We start from the raw sequence: 17,699 nt of genomic DNA on the forward strand, positions 1-17,699 counted from the left end.
ACAGAAAAATGACTGACAGACTGCCAATGCAGATGGACAGTTTGAAATTTCCTGCTTTGCTGAGAAGTGTTCCAGACACATTGTGGCCTATGGGCTGAAGATGGATGCCCCAACATTACAGAGGAACTTCGGGTGACTGTCCAGGCAGTAAGATGTCTCTGTCAATCCTAGTGATTATATATTATCCTTCTGTGGTCTTTGATGGAGTTGAAGACAGATAGTTATAATTATAGTTTTCCTTAGTTATGATAAAAGATAAGCTACATATAGGACTTTGGACTCACAAGGATGGGATGGATGATATTTTCTTTAGATCTTGCTAAATGTTACTAGACAAAATGTTGTAACTGTGTTCTTACTTGATAACTGTTCTGTCATATACAATTTGACTATGTTAAAGTTAAGACCTTTCTTTTTGTTTAAACAGAAAAGAGGAGATGTTGGGGAAGTCCTGTGTATATGTCAATAAATTACTGTTGGCCAATAGGAATCTAGATAGGTGGGGTTAGGAGTCCAGGAGGATTCTGGGACGGAGAAACACAAGAGAGTCAACATGTAACGCCATGGGGTAGGAGCCCGGACTATTCTCTGGTAAGAGACATACTTAGATTAACAATTATGGGGTAATTACTTAAGTCAGAGCTAGCCAGTAAGAAACAAGCAAGGCCAACAGCTTCATAATTAATACAGCGTCTTGTGTGTTTATTTGGGGACTAGAAAGCGGCAGAGCCCAGGCGGCTGGCAGGGGATATACCAAAGCGGCTAGCAAGAAAAAGCTTCTCTTAACAGTAAATGTCAGTGTTCACAACAGCCCAAACAAGTCCACACTATCTTGCTTATCATACAGAGATAAACAGAACTCAGCAGGTTAAATAGCATGTTGGCATCACACACTGCACATGATTGAAATACTGACAGGAGTCTAAGCTTTTACCTTTGTAACAAATCCTATATTCCCGAGATATTGAAAATTAAAGAGAAATATCAAAATATTTCAATCTAAAATTTGCATATTTGTAGACATTCAAAAATTTAAAGCATTACAGCATCAAAATGGCATTAAGGCAGCATTTGGCACTTGAAATAAAAAGTGGACACATCACTCAAAAATGGTCACATCTTTAAAATGAGTATTATCAAGGTGCTTGAAATCCAATTACATATGTAACTTAAGAACACATGCTCAATTTTTTCATTCAAAAACCTTTTTGCCTTAAGATAGAATACTTAGAAGCTGAAGACATGAGAGCTCCAGGGTTAAGAGAACAAGATGCTCTTGGAGAGGACCCAGGCTCAACTCTCAACACTTACACGGTGGCTCCCACACGCCTGAAACTCCAGTCCCGGGGAACCTGATGCCCTCTTCTAGCCTTCAAAGTCACTAGGCTCATAGGTGTGGTACACAGACACACAAGCAGGCAAATAAAAAGAAAGAAAAGAAAAAACTGAATAAACAAGTGCTAAGAAAGGTAATAGAATTAATGTCAAAATTTTTAAGGATCAAAAGATGTGATTCATCTTTTCAGAAACCTATTTAGAAGCAAATGCAATGTCATTCACTTTGCGTGTAGAAAGAACACCTGATAGAGTTTAACTACATGGAGAAATCACAGCTAATCACAGATAAAAGGCTGACGAAAGTTTAAGAGGTGCTACCCCACCTACCGCCCTTCAATTTGCTATTTCAAATTCTCAAAGTACATCTACAATTTGTTTCAGAAAAAGGCACACTAGGACAGGAACACAGTAGAGGCAAGTGAGGAAACAGACCAAGTGTTACATCTAACACGGGGTTCTTGAACTCCTCCTAGTGCAATCCTGTCTACCTGAGAAACTGTATGATATACCCATGACAAACAGGCGTGTAAAGCAGCGATGAGCTGGAGAGATGGCTGAGTGGTTAGAAGCGCACTGCTCTTCTGGGTTCCATTCTCAGAACCCTCATGGTGGCTCACAACAAGGACAGGCAGGGCTACATAAAGAAGCCCTGTCTCAAAACGACACAGCACAAATAGCTACTGCTTCAGGGTCCAATCCCAGTCGCATGGGATCCAGTGTCCTCTTCTGGCCTCCACAGATACTAGGCACATACGTGGTGAACAGAAATACATGATAGCAAAACACCAAACACCCATACAAATAAAATAAACAGTAAAATAAAAACAAACAAACAAACAAAAATGCTGGGCAGTGGTGGCTCGTGCCTTTATTCCCAACACTCAGGAGGCAGAGGCAGGTGGATCTCTGTGAGTTTGAAGCCAGCCTGTTCTACAGAGTGAGTTCCAGGACAGGCTTCAAAGCTACACAGAAAACTCCTGTCTCAAAAACCAAAACCAACAAAACCAAAAAAACCACACCAAATCAAATAAAATAATAAAAATTTTAAATAGGTAGACTGATCAAACATTTACTGATAATAAGTCATTAAAAAACTAAATTAAAACAACTCTTTGGTAGCCAGAGTTTTAATCCCAGCACCTGGGAAGTACAGACAGGCTCTGTGAGTTCAAGGCCAGCCTGGTCTACATTGTGAGACTGTTTAAAAATATATATATAACAAAAAAACCCATTTTGGTATACATATAATTTGTCATTTGTTAAAGACAAAAGCAATTTATATTCTAATGAGGTGAACGTGCTTGTCTAACACAATACAACCCAAAGCTGTATTAATTAATTTGATGGGTGCTAAGGAATGACAGCAAGAAAAGTGTGACCTCCTTGATTCCCATAATTAAATCATTATGCTCCTGCACAGCAGGAAACTGTAAGTACATTAAAACACTGCAATCAGAACATATGCCAATCTGGAATCCAAGGTATTTCAGGCAGTTGACAGAGGGTGTGTGCAGCATCAGACACACGTGCTGTGTGCTCAGAATGAAAGCTGGGGTGAAGCCATGGCCAACATGGACAAGCACTGCCTCCAGTTCACTGCATTTGGTTTTCAGTCATTGCGTGCTCAAAAGCCTTGCTCTATTGCCAAATTTTCAACTCCACATTCAGTCACATGATACTACATGGAGTCTTGTATCTTTAGAATAATGAATCAACAATCCTTCTCCTCTGTATGATGCACTTACTAATTTTTTTCCTTTATCTCACTGGCAAGCTCAAAATTAACCAAGCATCAATGCCAGTGAACTAGCTGCCTGAAACCACAGCTTTCAAACTGAAGGTGAACCCCCACCACATTAGCACACAAAACTAGGACACTAACCAATTTGTACTTGTTCTGGCTGGCTGAGAGAAACGAAGGCTGATGTGTCATCAATCCAAGATATCTGGATGTTACCTGTTAATGGTGAATTAAAAACAAAGTGAGTGTCTTAGCATTTAGAGATCCACACAACAGACTCAGTTTGGTGTATTTCAGTAGAGTCAAGAGGGATGAAGTGCTGGTGTAAGACTGGAGACCTCAGCACTGGTTAGCTTACTGAAAACTTCAATCCAATACTTATTTCTGTTAAAAGTTCAAGAGGCCAGGAGATGGTTTAGTGCATAGCACAGAGTCCTAAGTTCAAACCCCAGCATCCAAATAAAAAAGGCCAGGCCCATATATCCAGTACTGGGTGCTGGAAACAGGAGGATCTCAGAAAGTCATTGGCCAGCCAGACTAGGACAGCGTCATGTTCAGTGAGAGATCCTGAACCACAGCAGGGTGGTCCAGCTCCTCCACTGGCCTCCCCAATGGTCTATGAGGAGCCTCTGTGTGTGTGTGTGTGTGTGTGTGTGTGTGTGTGTGTGTGTGTGTGTGTGTGTGTGTGTGTGTGTGACAGAGAGGGAAAGAGAGAAAGAGATGGAGGGAGAGGAAGAGAGACGGGGAGGAGAGAGAGAGAGAGAGAGAGAGAGAGAGAGAGAGAGAGAGAGAGAGAGAGAGAGAGAGAGAGAGAGAGAGAGAGCACATACAATTAAAATTGTTGTAACTACTTCATTTTACAGACTGCTATGGTTTGGATATTTTGCTTTTCCCCCAAGTGGACACTAATCTCAGGTATTGAGACATTGGAAACATAAATGGAAGTATAATTGACTCATGATATTTAGCAGTGGGGCTTTGGGGAGTGACAGGATCAGTGAGCTCATCCAGGGTGGTGCCCCTCATGGGAGCACTGCCGGCCGCACAAGAAGAGGAAGAGCCTGGCAGCCAGGCGCACAAGGGCCTGTGTTCCTCCCCCATTCTGAGATGCCCTGTGCTGCCTGGGGACCCTGACAGCAACAAGGCTGTGACTCCAAACTAATAGAAAGAGTTCTGGGCCAAGACAGAACCTAACCCAGAACACACCAGGCTGCGGTGAGCTTCCAACGGCAACCAAAAGTAGGCTGCTCCAAAGGCACAGACTTTGAATATGAATGCTGATTTTGAATTTGAAGGGAATGTGATAACCAACAGACAGAAGGAAAATTCAGTGTTGAAATCAGTCCAGGAAATGAGAGTGGAGGATGAGGAAAAGAAGAATGCAGAGAGGGGAAAGCTATTGATGGCTCCCTGGATAAAGGTGTTGCAGCCAAACTTACATTTCCAAAATCCATATGGTAGGAAGAGAGTTGATTCCTACAAGTTGTCCTCTGACTTCCACATGCAATCCATCACACACACACGTGTGTGTGCACACACAAATGTGTGTGAGCACACACAAACACACACAGACACACACACCTGTAATTTAAAAGACTAAGGCTTTGAAGAGAAAAAAACCAAGACAGACACTGTCAGAGAGAAACAGTAGCAAAAAGCACTACCCTGGAGCAAACAGTATGTCTAAGCAGAAAGGACACCCAGGGCAGAGCCCTGGAGCCTGCATAGGAGAATTTGCAGTTCTGCCATCAATGTCCTTGGGAATATACAGAGTTCCAGACTTTAACAATGGCTAAACAGCACTGGAATTTAGCAATAAAAGAAAAGTTCATTCTTCTAAGACTGGGAATTTTTAAAAAACCATTTAGTTTCACAATCAAGGAAAACAAAACAGCACAAAATCTCTCACTTGCAGTTTCCAAGTAAGACGACACACTCACTTCCCTGCCAGTAGGCTGGCCACCTCTATGCCTAGTGGGGCAGCTGCCTCTTTAGATACACAGTGCTCGTCAACTTCTGAATAGTAGTTGCTGCCACAGTGCTGAGCACCTTCCAGGGCCAACTCTTTCCATCCTAGTGTCATGCCCAGGTCACAAAGATGCTCTTATTGCTACTACAATTAGTGTTGTTTCTGATGAGAGAACACTTGCCCAAGGTCACATTGTTAATGTTTGTTTTACTTACTGAAATGTTATTGTAAAGAACTTGAAAAAGTAAAAATCACACACCAAAGTTAACTAGATCCAAAGCCCATACCTCTCAATGATCTTTTTAAAAGGTAGGGTTTCTCTATCTAATCCTGGCTGTTCTGGAGCTAGCTCTGTAGACCAGACTGACTTAGAACTCACAGAGATCCTCCTGTTTCTGTCCTATCATACCCACCAAGCTCACTGAACTTCTAGACAGTCAGAAAAGTCATTCTAAAGCTGTGGTTTTAGACTTTTACCATCAAATATATTTTTATGGAATTATCCACCAACAAAAAAACGAAAAATACATAAGAGTTGTTTTAGTTAAATAAACTGAGATGAAATAAAAATGCCTAGATGCAGCATTTTCTTACTTTAGCACTTAAAGCCTGACTATATAGGATCAGAACATATGAAAATAGCCAGCACTTCCGAAGGAGATGAGCCTGGGGCCGGTGCCTTCCTCTATCTGCAGCTAAATTAGAAAGTGGGGTAGGATTTCCAAGGGCAGAGGTCATCTACCAGATGACTTTCTAGAAATACACCTGCTTTCACATAAAGGATTCTAGGTTTGCTTTTAACTGAAGAGGTGATGTGGGGTATTTTTAATACTCAGTGGTGTGGCTGGAGAGATGGCTCTGCCATTAAGAGTACTGACTGTTCTTTCAGAAGACCTGGGTTCAATTCCCCCGCACCCACATGGAGGCTCACAACTGCAGTATCAAGAGGATCTGACGCCCTCTTCTGACCTCTGGGGCACTGGACACACATGGTGCTAATATAATATAGAAATACAGGCAAAAAAAAATACAGATTTTTAATGAATAATAATAAAATCCAGTGGTGATTACTGAATATATCTTCCTTCCCTTCATTTCCTTCTGCTTTCTCTATGCTGTTTTTAAAAATAGTGTTAATTATACAAGATCCTATTTCCTATCCTTTTTTTTTTTTTGGCTTTTCAAAATAGGGTTTCTCTGTATTCTTTTAGAGCCTGTCCTAGAACTCGCTCTGTAGACCAGGCTGGCCTCAAACTCACAGAGATCTGCCTGCCTCTGCCTCCTGACAGGATTAAAGGTATGTGCCTCCACAGCCTACCTTACACACACCTGGAGTCTTGGTCTGCTCAGACATCTGTGTTTGCTGCTTTCATTATTAGCCTCATGTAGAGACTGCTTGTCAGTATAAAACATTCTTTCTGAATTTAATCTTAACAATGATTTACCCTGGTTGAGGTTTGTTTTCCCTTATCAGCAGTAAGGGCAGACATAGTGATGGTCCATGTACTCTGTCAGCAAGGGTTACACAATGCACTTCTGATCCCAGGACAATTCTGTGACTGAAATTAACCCTACGTATGGACTTGGAAGTCTTATACACCATCTCCTTCTGACCACCTATACACCAAGAGAAGGTCGAACCTTAAAACAGTCATCACAACTTTTTTGTACTCACCGAAGGCGCTGAAGAGCTGGTAAAGGTCGCTGGTTTTCCATTCTTTGGGGAATGTCACGTGGAGAACATGATCACGTTTAGGCTGTACTACAGACAAAAAGTGACAAAAGAGCAGCAGTTGAAAAGGGATCACATTATTGCTAGAGAAATAGCTTGGGTAGTAAGACTTGACACACAAGCCCATGTTTGGCCTCCAGACCTCCATATAAAGGTGGCATAGAGGAGCGTGCTCCAAGTGCTAGTACTGGGAGGGCTAAGCAAGAGGATCTGCCCTGCGACCCTCTGTCCAATAGTCTAGCCTAAGCAGTGAACAAGGTGGACAAGGCTGCCTTCTGGCAAGGGACCAAGGCAAGTCAGAGATTTTTGATTACCTCAGCCCACAAAATGTTAGGGTTATAAGTGTACATCACCATATTGGCAAGCACAGATTCTTTAATTAAATTAGCCCATAGTACCTGAGGGATTATTACAGATGTTTCATGGTTACCAAACAACTCCTAAGAAGATCATTAGACTTCTTACCACTACATAGAAATGGCTGACACAAAAATACAGTGGTCTTGCCTCTGCTCCCAAGTGCTGGGATTCCAAGTGTACACTGCCATACCCAGGCATTAGCAGGATATTCTTATGTGTCAGATAATCCACAACAATTTGATTGACAGCAATTAAAAAAAATTAAATTGCTAAATTTAAATATACACATAAGTAACTAAAAAACAGAAAATTTAACAACTGATAAAGACAGCATATTTTTTTAAATATGTATTGGAAATGATTCATTTGGGGGATGAAAATATGAATATATATATTTTTTTCTAGGCTATGAGATATGTTTACATGTAGCCTAGAAAATGTAATAAAAGCTCAAGGGTTTCGTGAACTTTTAAGTATGCAACCCATACCAACCATAAACCACTGGCCATCTTCAAGTAAGAGCTCTCTGTCAGCACTCTTTTCCCTGGTAACCCTTTCAGACTCTGATAACTAGAGATGCAATGAGGAGACCAAAATATACTTACAGTCTGGCCCTTCCAAGTTTAAATATGGAATGTCCATGACCCTCATAAGAAATAACCTACCAAAAGAAAAACAAATATTCACATAACTAATTTCCTTAATTAAAAAAAGAAGAAGAATGTGTTAAAATTTTAGTAGAAGCTACTTGTTACTGTGGTGGCTTGGTTGAGAATGGCCTCCCTGGGCTCCTGTTTGATTATATGGTCCTCAGCTTTGGAAATGTTTGAGGGTTAAGAACTGGTCTCGGGGAAGAAAGACCCATGCCATCGCCACATGCTCTCTCCTCCCCATGTGCACATTCCGACCACCACACCTCTGTTCCACCACCATGGACTCAAACCCTCTGAAAACATTAGCCCAGTTAAATGCTTTCTTCTATAAGTTGCCTAGGTCATGGAGTTTTGTCACAGAAATAGAAAAGTAACAAACACACTAACTCTATTTCTAAAAAAAAAATTAGGATTATTAAAATTCACTTTAGAGATTTTTTTCCTCTTAAGATAAATATTTATCATAAAGATAAAAATACAAATTGTGGTATCTCCAACACCTACAATAGTTTCAGGCCCTCAGTAGTTTCTCAAAAAATACCAACTAGATTAATGAAACCGTTAATGAAAAGTTGAAAGGAAATCCTGTGCAGAGCACTGTTCTACTAGTTAGTCCAAAGAAACAACAAGAAAACAAGTATTAACTCTTCACCAACATATGAAAAGATTCCTACACAGTCATATTTGTGAAGGGAGGATGACATTCATTTATTTTTATTTTATTCATTTATTTGTTTGGTTGGTTGGTTATTTGGTTTTTCGAGACAGGGTTTCTCTGTATTGTTTTGGAGGCTGTCCTAGAACTCGCTCTGTAGACCAGGCTGGCCTTAAACTCAGAGATCCGCCTGCCTCTGCCTCCCGAGTGCTGGGATTAAAGGTGTGTGCTACCAACAACCAGCTTTTTTTTTTTTTAACGAAATACAAAGTCACTAGATGTAAGGTAAATCCCACAGAATGAAATAAATGACTGTCTCAAATGCCCACATTATTACTGCCATGTAAAATATATCTGAAGCACAAAACAAAACAATCCTTGATAAAGAAAGTTCTCATGGGGCTAGGGAGATGGCTCAATGGATAAGAATATTTGCTATGCAAGCCTGAAAACCTGAGTTCAAATCCCCAGCATCCACGGATAAAGCCAGGTTGTGCCTGCACACTCCTATAACACCAACACTATGGGACTAGGGGATCACTGGGGTTTGCTGGCTGCCAACAAGAGAGACTGTCTCAGGGGACCGGGTGGAGACTGATAAAGGATGGTATCCAGTATCATCCTCTGGCTTCCACTAGTACACAGGCACCCTCACTCGCCTGGCCATACACCCCACACACATGGCCATCACACAAACAAAAAGCATAGCAAGCATTGTTTTTTTCTTTTTTTGGTTTTTCCAGACAGGGTTTCTCTGTGTAGCTTTGGAGCCTGTCCTGGAACTTGCTTTGTAGACCACACTGGCCTCGAACTCATAGAGATCTGCCTGTCTCTGCCTCCTGAGTACTGGGGTTAAAGGCATGAGCCACCACCGCCTGGCCCATAGCAAGCATTTTATGTATAGTTTCTAAAATGGATACAAAGGCACACTTAAAAAACAGTACTTGTTAATTACATCTGTCTGCAATGTCTTTCCATTTTCCTATAGTAGTAAATTATGAACAAAATCAGGCTTTCTGTTGTGTCTAGGATGATACTAATGAGTTCTACTTGGATAACAATATATTGTGTACTTCTGTTAAAAGAACCATTATGCATCAAATTAAAAAGGCAATCTAAGTGCCCAACAAGCAATTAGTTTGGCTTCAGTGACCTGCAATTAAGGCACATTATTACCAGGCATCCAAAGCCAAGCAGGGTGCAATTAGCTCACAGATGAGCCATCAGCAGAACAACTCTGTCTTGCCACTGTCAGAAAAGGAGCTCACAGCAGTTGGTGCCTGGGAGAACTTGTATGGCCTCCACAATGAACCAGGTCCTACAGCTAAGAAATCAAATTTCTTTTTAGCTCACATAGTCCAGATCTCCTATTCTGCTTATGTAAACGGCGCCCCCAAAGGCATCAATGTGCCTCACAGTGTCAGAAGAGACAGGACGCAAGCATGCAGCAGAGCAGATCTGCCTGACTGGGCAGCTGTCATTATCCCCACCGCCCAGAGCCTGCCATGTTTCAAGGCTCAAGGAGGGGGCAGTTTTATATTTTGTATAGTTTCCACTTCTCCCTTAGTAAATTTAGATAGTCTCCCCAAATCTGAAGATAAAATTAAAAGAAAGATTATCACTTCAGACCAACAAGATGGCTCCACAGGTAAAGGTGTTTGCCACATAAGCCTGGCAGCCTGTGTCTGATTCTCCAAAACCTGTTTAAAGGAGGGGAGAAACGACACCCCAAAGACATTCTTCACAAACATGCCATGGCAAAAACACTCACAAATACAGCATGGACAGGTGACAGTAATAATAAATGTTTGAAAACTATGAATTGGGGCTGGGGAGCAGCTCAGAGATTAAGAGCACTGACTGCTCTTGCCTTGATTCCCAGCAGCCATACCGTGGCTAACAACTGCTGGGAACTCTAGTTCAAGGGAATCTGATGCCCTCTTTTGAACTCTGAGTACCACACACACACAAGGTACATATAGAGCCAGAGGACAGGGCAAAGGGCTGCAGAACTTAACTCCTAAACAGGATACAGGATGTCGATCGTGAACTCGCAACTTCACCTACTGGCACTGGGCACACATCAGGGTGCAGTACAGTCAAGTATGGATAGGAAATAGACATAGAATCCCTACAACTTACTTCTAAACTACCAGCAACTAAAGGAGAAAGTGTAAACCCCAGCTATACAGCCACTGGTGAGCAAACCAGGCTTTAATGGTTGGTCCAAGGTGACTGGAAGAGTCCTAGTTAAACTCTGGAGCACAAAACAAAACAAAGTCATGGATACAGAAATTGCAGGAAAGAAGAAAAACTGGCAGGGAGTGAGGAAATAACAACCATAATGTACTATATACATGTACAAAACTGTCAAAGAACAAAATTTACTAATAAAAATAAAAGTAAGGAGAAGCTGGAGAGATGGCTCAGAGGTTAAGAGCACTGGCTGCTCTTCCAGAGGTCTTGAGTTCAACTCCCAGCAAACACATGGTGGCTCGAAACCATCTGTAATGAGATCTGGTGCCCTCTTCTGGCACAAAGGTTAAAAGTAAATAAGTGTTTTTTTTTTTTTAAAGTAATGAAACTTGGTTTGTAAGAAAATGCCCCCCTAAACGGAGTAGCACTTTTAGGTATGGCTTTGTTAGAGTTGGTATGATCTTGTTGGAGAAAGTGTGTCAATGTGATGGCAGGGTTTGAGGTCTCACTTATGCTCAAGACACTGCCCAGTGTCTCAGTTCACTTCCTGCTGTCTGCCTATCAGGATGTAGGACTCTCAGCTACTTCTCCAGCACCATGTCTGCCTGCACGCTGCCATGGTAATAATGGACTGAACCTCTGAGCTGTAAGCTGCCATCTCAGTTAAATGTTTTCCCTTATAAGAGTTGCTGTTGTCATGGTGTCTCTTCATAGCAAAAGAAACCCTAACTAAAAGAGACGTTGGTACCAGGGACTGGGTACTACTGTGACAGGCCTGACCATGTTTTTGTTTGGAGAAATATGGACTTTGGTACTTTGGAGTAGGAAAGCAGTGGAATGTTTTAAGCACTGCTTTATGCGTCATGCTAGTAGGAGCATGGAAGACAGTGGTGCTGATAATTTGAACTGTGGAGGGATGGCTCACCAGGTTCCAGAGAAGAATTTTTGCTACAAGCCACAGGGATCATACAATGAGATCTCAATTGACAAAAATCACTAGGCTGACCCAATGAGATCATCATGCATTCCACTGGAGGAAACCCCACTTGCAAAGCCTTGCCTTTTGAATAGTCTCTGTCATCTCTGTAGAAACCTTGTGAAGCTATAGCACTCCCCTTTACCATAGTGGGATTCATTCCAAATAACCCCAATAGTGTATTAATCAATTATTCTACTTTAAGTCATCTTCAGACTTGTATTTATCCATAGTTTATGCTGCCCAAGGAGAGAGATTTACACACTTTTTTTTTAATAAACTGAAAAAGGGTAAGATGCTGCGAGCCTTTGTCATTTATTACACAAGTAGCAATTATTATTCTAGGTACCAACTCCAGAGTATTTGTTACTATGAATTTTGCTGCATATAGAATATATACTGGGTGCTTTGTATTCTCAAATTGGCCCTAGAGAAAAAATTCCTTCTCATTGGGGCATCAGCAGCAAGAGCTGTAGCCTCCACACATCACACTACAGAGCCTTAGCTTTTCCCTTTGATACAGTGCTGAGAAGACCCCTTTAATCAGTTAACAGCACGTGTAGCAAATCGTGTCCCCCCTGAGACTTAAGCTTGCCAGGGTGTTTTGCAAGTCACTTTCAGTGGGAAGACGTGAGGTGCCAGATTTTCTCAAGATCCTACCCACCTTCCTGGTTCTGAGAAATATGCATGCCCTATTGTCAGAGAGTTCTTACATATGCCTGTGGATATAAAAACTAGAAGCATTGTGGGATCTAGGAGAACTTTAGCAGGAAGTTTTGGAGACTTTAGAAGGGACTTTGAGGGAATTTTCAGGAATTTTTTGGACTTCTAAAGAATATTTAGAAAGAACTCTAGGAGAATTTATAAGGAGAACTTTTGAACGAGAATTTAACAGAGAGCTTATAGAAGGAAAATTATTAGAGAGAACTTTTAAGGAGAAATCTTAAAAAGAGCTTTTGAGTGAGAAGTTTTGGGAAGAACATTTTCTGGAAGAATAAAAAGCTATTCCTATCCACCTGCTATAACCCTCCTCTCTGAAACTGTAATAAATTTTAGTGTGTTGCCTTGTGATATTTTGGTGGAGAATGTGGTTGCTTTTTGCCCTTGTCCAAAAAGTTTGCCTGAGGCTAACATGAAAAGTTTTTGATTAATGCCGTTGGCAGAGGAAATCTCAAAACAACCTAGTATAGACTGTCATGTGGTTATTAGTGTTCATGCTTAGAAAGATTTATAATGAAAACCATCAAGCCAAGCAGGATAAATTACATTATGCAAACTTTGAAGAGAAACAGAGCACCAAGAAGTAGAATGGAGCTAAGTCCTGTGTTCAAGGAGATAAATGGATTAAGAAATGGAATAAAGGGAGTGGTAACCTCAGGGCAAGATACTACTTAGCTAAATTTCCAACTTGTGAAAAGGAACTAAATAAAATCTTAGAGCTGGTGGGGCACACCTTCAATCCCAGTACTCAGAAAGCAGAAGCAGGAGAATCTCTGAGTTTGAGGACAGCCTGGTCTATAGAGCAAATTCCATGACAGCCAGGCTTGGCAGTGATGGAAAACAGAAAGCAGGCGATGATGCAGTTGAACATGAGAACCATTTCCAGCCCCATCAAACAGCAGCTTCAGCCACACGATTCCAGAGTTAAGGATAGAAGAAAGGGGATATGGAATTTGCCTCAGAGTCTAAGAAAAGCCACTGAGGCCAGGCATGTATCAAGGGTATCCCTGAATGAAAACTCAGAGAGGCCATAGTATGAAGTTGTGAAGTTGAAGCCTGGATTGCCTTGGAGACCCCCTAGATGCGGGAGATGCTACTGCCATGGGATTAAGGAGAGCTGCTAACAGTGACTGGAATCAGCCCAAGAGGGAAGTGTGTTGCAGTCAACAAAGCTGAAAGGAGTTGGAGATCTGAAGAGCGTTTTGACAGAGGAGATGCAGAGTTTAAAAGCTTGCCCGGCTGGTTTTCGGTCTTATTTTAATCCAGTATTTCTCACTATGCTCCCTTCCCTACATTTGGAATGGTAATGTATATCCTGTGCCATTATGTGTTAGAAGTATGTGGTCTGGTTTTTTATTTTGATTTTACAAGAGAATTAGAGTTAAAAACTGCATGAGTCTCAGAAGAGACTTTGGAATTTGAACTTTGAAGTGCATTTGAGACTATTATAGACTATGGGACCCTTTCAAGTTGGACTGAATGTGTTTTTGCATTACGATATGGCTACAAGCGTTTGGGGATCAGGGAGTGAAATGCAGTGGTTTGAAAGAAAATGGTCCCCAAAGGGAGTGGCACTATTAAGAGATAGGTGTGGTCTTGTGGGAGGAAGTGTGTGCTGAGGAGGTGGGCTTTGGGGTCTCACATATGCTCAAGACACTGCCCAGTGTCTCAGTTCACTTCCTGCTGTCTGCCTATCAAGATGTAGGACTCTCAGCTACTTCTCCAGCACCATGTCTGCCTGCACACCACCATGCCCCACCATGGTAATAATGGACTGAACCTCTGAACTATAACTGAGCCACCCCAGTTAAATGTATTACTTTATAAGAGTTGCTGTGGTTGCTGGGTGATAGTGGTATACTCTTAATCCTAGCACTCAGGAGACAGAAGAGGCCCATTTCTGTGAGTTTGAGGCTAGCCTGGTCTACAGAGTGAGTTCCAGGACAGTCAGGGATACACATAAAAACCTTGTCTCAGAAAGAAAAAAGAGTTGCCGTGGTCATGGTGTCTCTTCACAACAACACAAACCCTAACTCTAACTAAGAAACGTTTATCCTCAGGTAAAACAGTCAAATCTCTTCTGAAAATGCCAAGTTAATCTTGACTATGAGATCTGCTTTCTCAGCTCTTTAAAAGAAGCCACTTTCAAATGAATTATTAAGAGCACTTGTCACCTTTCCCACTGCCTCTGTCTTCATCTCTGGGCTGGAGAAGACGAAACAGCTCCACAAGCAGGAGGAACATAGAAACCAGATCTGTACGTGACTTGGTACTGGGGCTCTAAAAGGAGCCTCACGACTGTGAGGTAACTCTGATGCTGTAGCTGAGTGGCTGTGGAGATGAACCTAAGAAAACTCTCCCAGCAGCTTCCACCTCCTTATACCACTGCTGCCCAGTGCTCATCCCTCCCCGGTCCCTGGGAAGTTCTGAGACTGAGGCCTCCTGCCGCCCTAACTGGGCCGGGCCCTCCCTGAGTGAGGAGGTGAGTTCCCAGAGAACATGGTTCCACACGTGGGCAGACTGTACAGGAAAGGCCCCAAGTGGGCGGATGCCTCCCTCACTGGAGCCTGGAACAGCACAGAGTGAGTTAAATGACTGAGGTGACAAGCTACTACAACTAGGTTCTCTGAAAGAGATAATTCAGGGAAAATTATCGTTTACTTCATAACTGTCACTCTCACAGTTTGTTTGTTCTCTGTTATTCTGTAGTTGAAATATAGTATTACTATATAGCCCAAGCTGGCTTTGAACTCATTATCCTCCTGCCTCAGCCTCCCAAGTGCTTGGAGATTAGAGGTTGCACCTGGCTTCATTCTCATTTTGAGAGAGAGAAATATTTGACAACTCACTAGCAAAAGCCAAACATATTTTTATGCATTGGCCACAAATTAAGTTATAGCCACTAAGGCACACTGAAGAAAATCCCTAATCCACACAGCACAGAATTGACACCCATAACCTTCATCAAAATTCTCCATCCAACAGATTTCAGACAAGGATTCCCTGCCCCCATCCCATCCAGAGGAGGGCACTGAGGGCTCTGAGGACTCAACAGCTTCCCTTGAACTATGGCTTATCTGCACCTGAGTCATTCTCTACCGGCCCAAAACAGGTTACGAAATAATACCAGTACTAACACTGCATGCAACAATGTCCACAGAACCACAGAGGTGTGACAATAAAAGATGCATGTAGGTCCAGTGAGACAATTCAGAGAGTAACAGGTTTGCTGCCAAGCCTGCAGACCTAAGTTCAATCCTCAGGACCCACACAGTGGAAGGCAAAAACTCCAGCAAGCTGTCTCTGGCCTTCAGATGCATACTGTGGCACATCTACTGAGGCTGGAGGGCTGAAAACTTAGGCAAGACTAAATAACAAGACCCAGCAGGTGGGCTTAGACACAGTTGGCATGGAAACATAATAACTGCAAAATTCTGCACTGGAAAACTGGAAGGAAAGAATGAGTTTGGTTAGAAAAGAAAAGGAAATAGTTTTCTATTTTCTGCTAAATAGGAGACATTCCAGTATGGCACAGGGAGAAAGAGTAAGGCATACTGGAAATCACTGGAAGAAGTAGCTGGGGGACAGAGAGGGCATGGTTCAGTGGTTAAGGTCATTTGCTGCTCTTGCAGAGGATGAAAGTTCAGTCCCAGATTCCACTCTGGGTGGCTCACAATCTAAAATAAAAGACAAACTAACTAACCAGTTGTGGCGCTGTGCGTCTTTAAAGCAAGCAGAGCATTGAGAGTCCAAGGGCCTGTTGTACACAGGGAGTTCCAGGACAGCCAGCACATAGTGAGAACCAAAGAGGAGGAGGAGCAGCGGGAGGTGGTAATAACAGCTGGCAAGCAAGGCAGTGTGACAAGAGTCTGTAACCACAGCTGTCTGGGGAGCCACAGCAAAAGAACCGCCAGAGGCAGGGGTTTGTGTCTAATTTGGACAATACAGTAAGACTCCATCCCTTTCTTTAAAAACAAAAGAGGAACCTACTTCTGCTCAGCTCTGGAAAGAACATGGCACTGTAGAGGTAGATACTGACAAGACACCTAAGTGGGGTGGGTTTCCACAAGACCTACCCGACAAGGCAGCAAAGGCCAAAGGCTCACTATTCAACGCTGACCACTAGGCTTCCCATAATTTCATGAGTGTGTATGTGTGTGTGTGTGTGTGTGTGCGTACACTTTCTCCTCTTCCTCATAGGTCCTCATGGGTTCACATATATACATGTGGATATATACATATATATGATTATTTAATTTTATGTGCATGTATGAGCACCATGTCATGCCTAGTTCCTAAGAAGGCCAGAAGAGGGCCACTGCATGGATGCTGGAAACTAAACCTGGATCCTCTGCAAGAGCAGCAAGTGTTTTCAACTGTTGAGCCGTCTGTGCAGCCTGTATGTTTTTAACTTGTAAACTTAAACAGTAGTTTAATCAATTGAAAAATGGAAAATATTGATCTCCATTAGTAAATGCAAAAGACACCAAGAACAGAACAGAAAAATTGGAAATTCAGTAAATGGCAGTGTTTGAGAAACTGAGGGTATTTTTTTTCTTTAATCTGTTAAAAAAAAGAGAGAGAGAAAAGAAAAAGAAAAAACCTGAGTGTCGACCTCCTGACTAAAATGATGCTTACCACTGCCCACTCAGCTTGCTGGATTCTCTGAGGTCTAGAGGACAGGAAGAGAATTAGCAGTAGCTCCCTATTCTGAAAAGGGGGGAGGGGTAAGGTTTTTCCATGCTCAGTGATGATCCTTGGCCTCTATGGGGCAGAGAAGAGGCCAGAAGCAAAGCTTCCAGGACTAACCAAGCCCTCTCTCTTCTGCCAGCCCCTCTCCTGGCCCTCTCCCACCACATGTACAACACAAACTGCTTCACAGCATCTCTGAGCTCTGAGTCCACCGGGAGAGTCTAGAGACCAGGATGGCCACTCTGAATCAATATCCAACCCTGAAAGTAAGAAGCCCAGACACTTGTATGGGGTGGTAGTTAATGCTCCAGGGGCTGATTAAATTACAGCTGTCTCTGATGGCACACAGCCGAGATATGAGGAATGGGGCTGCTGCCTGATAAGGAGCTCTGGGTAGAAAGAATTGTCAAGGCAACTAGTACAACAAGCCAGTGAAGAAAGCCATGTGGCCACAGATCATGGCCACGGCCATGTCTGCAAAACATAACAATCTAGCCTGGCAGTGTTGGTGCACACCTTTAATCACAGCACTTGGGAAGCAGAGGTAGGTGGATCTCTGAGTTCTAGGCCATCCTGGTCTACAAAGAGAGTTCCAAGACTACATGGAGAAATGCTGTCTCAAAAAACCAAAAATAAATGCATACAAAGCAATCAGCTATCTGGGCAT

General features: G+C 42.4%; 1 protein-coding gene across 2 annotated transcripts in view; it reads right to left on the reverse strand.

Moving 5' to 3' along the window:
* The window catches only part of Parn (poly(A)-specific ribonuclease), a 139,429-nt gene that overhangs the window by 78,950 nt on the left and 42,780 nt on the right, over window positions 1–17,699 (reverse strand). For both annotated transcript variants that reach the window (XM_040730776.1, XM_040730775.1), the window contains exons 19-21: window positions 7,746–7,801; window positions 6,724–6,810; window positions 3,221–3,295 (exon numbers count right to left, since the gene is read on the reverse strand). In XM_040730776.1, the coding sequence (XP_040586710.1) occupies window positions 3,221–3,295; window positions 6,724–6,810; window positions 7,746–7,801 (218 nt within the window). The remainder of the gene's footprint in view (window positions 1–3,220; window positions 3,296–6,723; window positions 6,811–7,745; window positions 7,802–17,699) is intronic.

Source organism: Mesocricetus auratus, unplaced genomic scaffold (genome assembly GCF_017639785.1).
Source record: "Mesocricetus auratus isolate SY011 unplaced genomic scaffold, BCM_Maur_2.0 Super-Scaffold_100024, whole genome shotgun sequence".
In the NCBI taxonomy this organism is placed as follows: domain Eukaryota; kingdom Metazoa; phylum Chordata; class Mammalia; order Rodentia; family Cricetidae; genus Mesocricetus; species Mesocricetus auratus.